Source organism: Rhea pennata, chromosome 1, assembly GCF_028389875.1.
Source record: "Rhea pennata isolate bPtePen1 chromosome 1, bPtePen1.pri, whole genome shotgun sequence".
NCBI lineage: Eukaryota > Metazoa > Chordata > Aves > Rheiformes > Rheidae > Rhea > Rhea pennata.
This window is the reverse complement of record NC_084663.1, coordinates 120113097-120115075: the sequence shown is the minus strand read 5'-3', so window position 1 is coordinate 120115075 and position 1979 is coordinate 120113097. Positions and strand designations below refer to the sequence as shown.

At 44.1% G+C, this 1979-nt stretch overlaps 1 protein-coding gene across 1 annotated transcript; it reads right to left on the bottom strand.

The window, feature by feature from the left end:
- Positions 1 to 205: 205 nt before the first annotated feature.
- On the bottom strand, positions 206 to 1144 carry B3GALT5 (beta-1,3-galactosyltransferase 5). Its single transcript, XM_062573669.1, has one exon. The coding sequence runs from the start codon at positions 1142 to 1144 to the stop codon at positions 206 to 208; it is 939 nt and encodes a 312-aa protein (XP_062429653.1).
- Positions 1145 to 1979: the final 835 nt, after the last annotated feature.

Sequence of the window (1979 nt, the reverse complement as noted above, 5' to 3'; positions counted from 1 at the left end):
GATGCAAGGAGACAGGAGTGAATGGGTAAGAAAGACACTTGCATGTTCTTAGGCAGAAGTGGAGATTAAAATACTCATTTAAAAAGTCTTTAACATAAGGTCTGGAGTTGAGAGTTTTGCTGAAGTAAAGAGCAGCCCCGCTAATTCTGAGCATTTCAATTTGTAAATTCGAGCAAGTAAGGTGCTAGAGCACTCCATGGCTTTTTTATGGCTCCATTAAGTCATTCCAGAAGCTCAGCTGCTCAGATGGCTTTACTTCATGGCACATCACGATTTTCTTAAAGCGAGAAACAGAGAACTGAATCCGTTCTGGAAAAAATGTCTGCTCTGAATGAAGCTCCTCCAGCCGGATTTTTAATTTGGCAAGGCACAGTCCTATGAACACATCCTCCAGTTTAATAAATGGGATGCTCTCTGAAATGTTATAGATCTCACTAGCAACATCAGTGGACAAAACATAGCCAGTCCCTGAACAAAACGGCGGGTAGGTGTCTCCTGGATATTCTTCGTTGCTCACATACCACTTACTGTTTGTTTTCCGGATAGGGTACTCGTGCGGTTTTAAAAAGCCCGTGAAGAATCTCGTGCTCCTCTTTTTTCTTAGAAGAAGCTCAGCGAGGTAAAACACATTGACAAACACATCTGCGTCAGTTTTCATCACAAAGCTGGACTGATAACAAAATTTGTGAATCCACTCAATTCCCATCATGGTCTTCAAAGTCAAATTGTAGTACGTGTCTGTGAAGTTCTTTTGAATGATGTCTTTGTATTTTTGGCTTTCAGCAACAATATCAGCCTGCTCACTGTGATTCACAGACATTCCCAGGAGGAAATATGTTACAATGCGTTTGCTGGCGACGATTCTCTCCTTGCCCCAGGTTTGCCGGATGGCCATCCTGGCGTTGACATGGGGGCACGAGGACGTCACGAGCAGGACGAGGAAAGGGGGATTCTTATGGCAGTTGGTTTCCGGGAGCAGCGAGAAGTTTTCACCGCTTCTCCTAAAAGTCCGTGAGGGGATTATGTGATTTTGGCTCTTTTCACAGAATATACAGAATTCAGTCAAACTGATGTACAAAAACCATAAGCTAGCACAGCTGAGCCCCATGAGGCAAACAAGCATATTGAATTTCTTGAAATCCATCTGAAAGAGACAAGAAGGAATGGTATATTAAAAAAAAACAATCCTATTTCTTTCAGTGCTGTATACCAAACTCCCTACTACTGCACAGGGACTTAGAACATCATCATCTTCGACTGACAGGTACCTTGTTCAGGGCACTCATACACACATATACTCTTGAAAATCCACACAAGACGGCCCGCCAATGCTGGGTCACCCTGGTCGATGCTGCTGGCCTCTTCACCATTTTTAGGGCGTTACAAAACATGTCTTTGACCCACCAGCATCCTCACAAGCCAAATAGTGGAGAAGTAGCTGATGTATGCCCTGGCCAGATGCGAGAGGGTAACAGTAATAGTTTGAAATACCTTATTTCTCCACTCATTTGAAAAGCAGCCGGTTCTGGAGCCAGCAAGCCCTGGCTGATTGCCAGACCAAACCAGACCCCCTAACTTCCTCCCATCTTCACTCTCTTCATGCGCAGCAGGGCTCCTCCACCAACTCAACCACTGCTCCCAGCCTTTCTGCTGGAGGGGCCATAAATCACCTCTTCGAGGTCAGGTCAGCTGCTTGGAGAAAAACAAAACAAAACAGTAGGTCAGATTAGGTTGCTGCTTCCTCTTTTGCTGAGTTTAGGTGACTCATTAGAGCATTGAGGTAGAAGAAGGGTGGACCCTAACCCCACACACCCTTTCCTGAAGAAAGAGGTGGTCAAAACAATGACTTTGCTTATTCATTCATTCATTCTTGTAACAGATGAATGTGCCAGGTAACTGGTCACTACTCCAATATAAATTGTGAGAAAGAGGAGCAAAGTAAATCAAAGAAAAAAAAAAAGCCACAGTGCCAGAAAAAT

Bases quoted from the DNA above. Each gene is read 5' to 3' on its own strand.
- B3GALT5 (XM_062573669.1), bottom strand. From the start codon at position 1,144: ATGGATTTCAAGAAATTCAATATGCTTGTTTGCCTCATGGGGCTCAGC.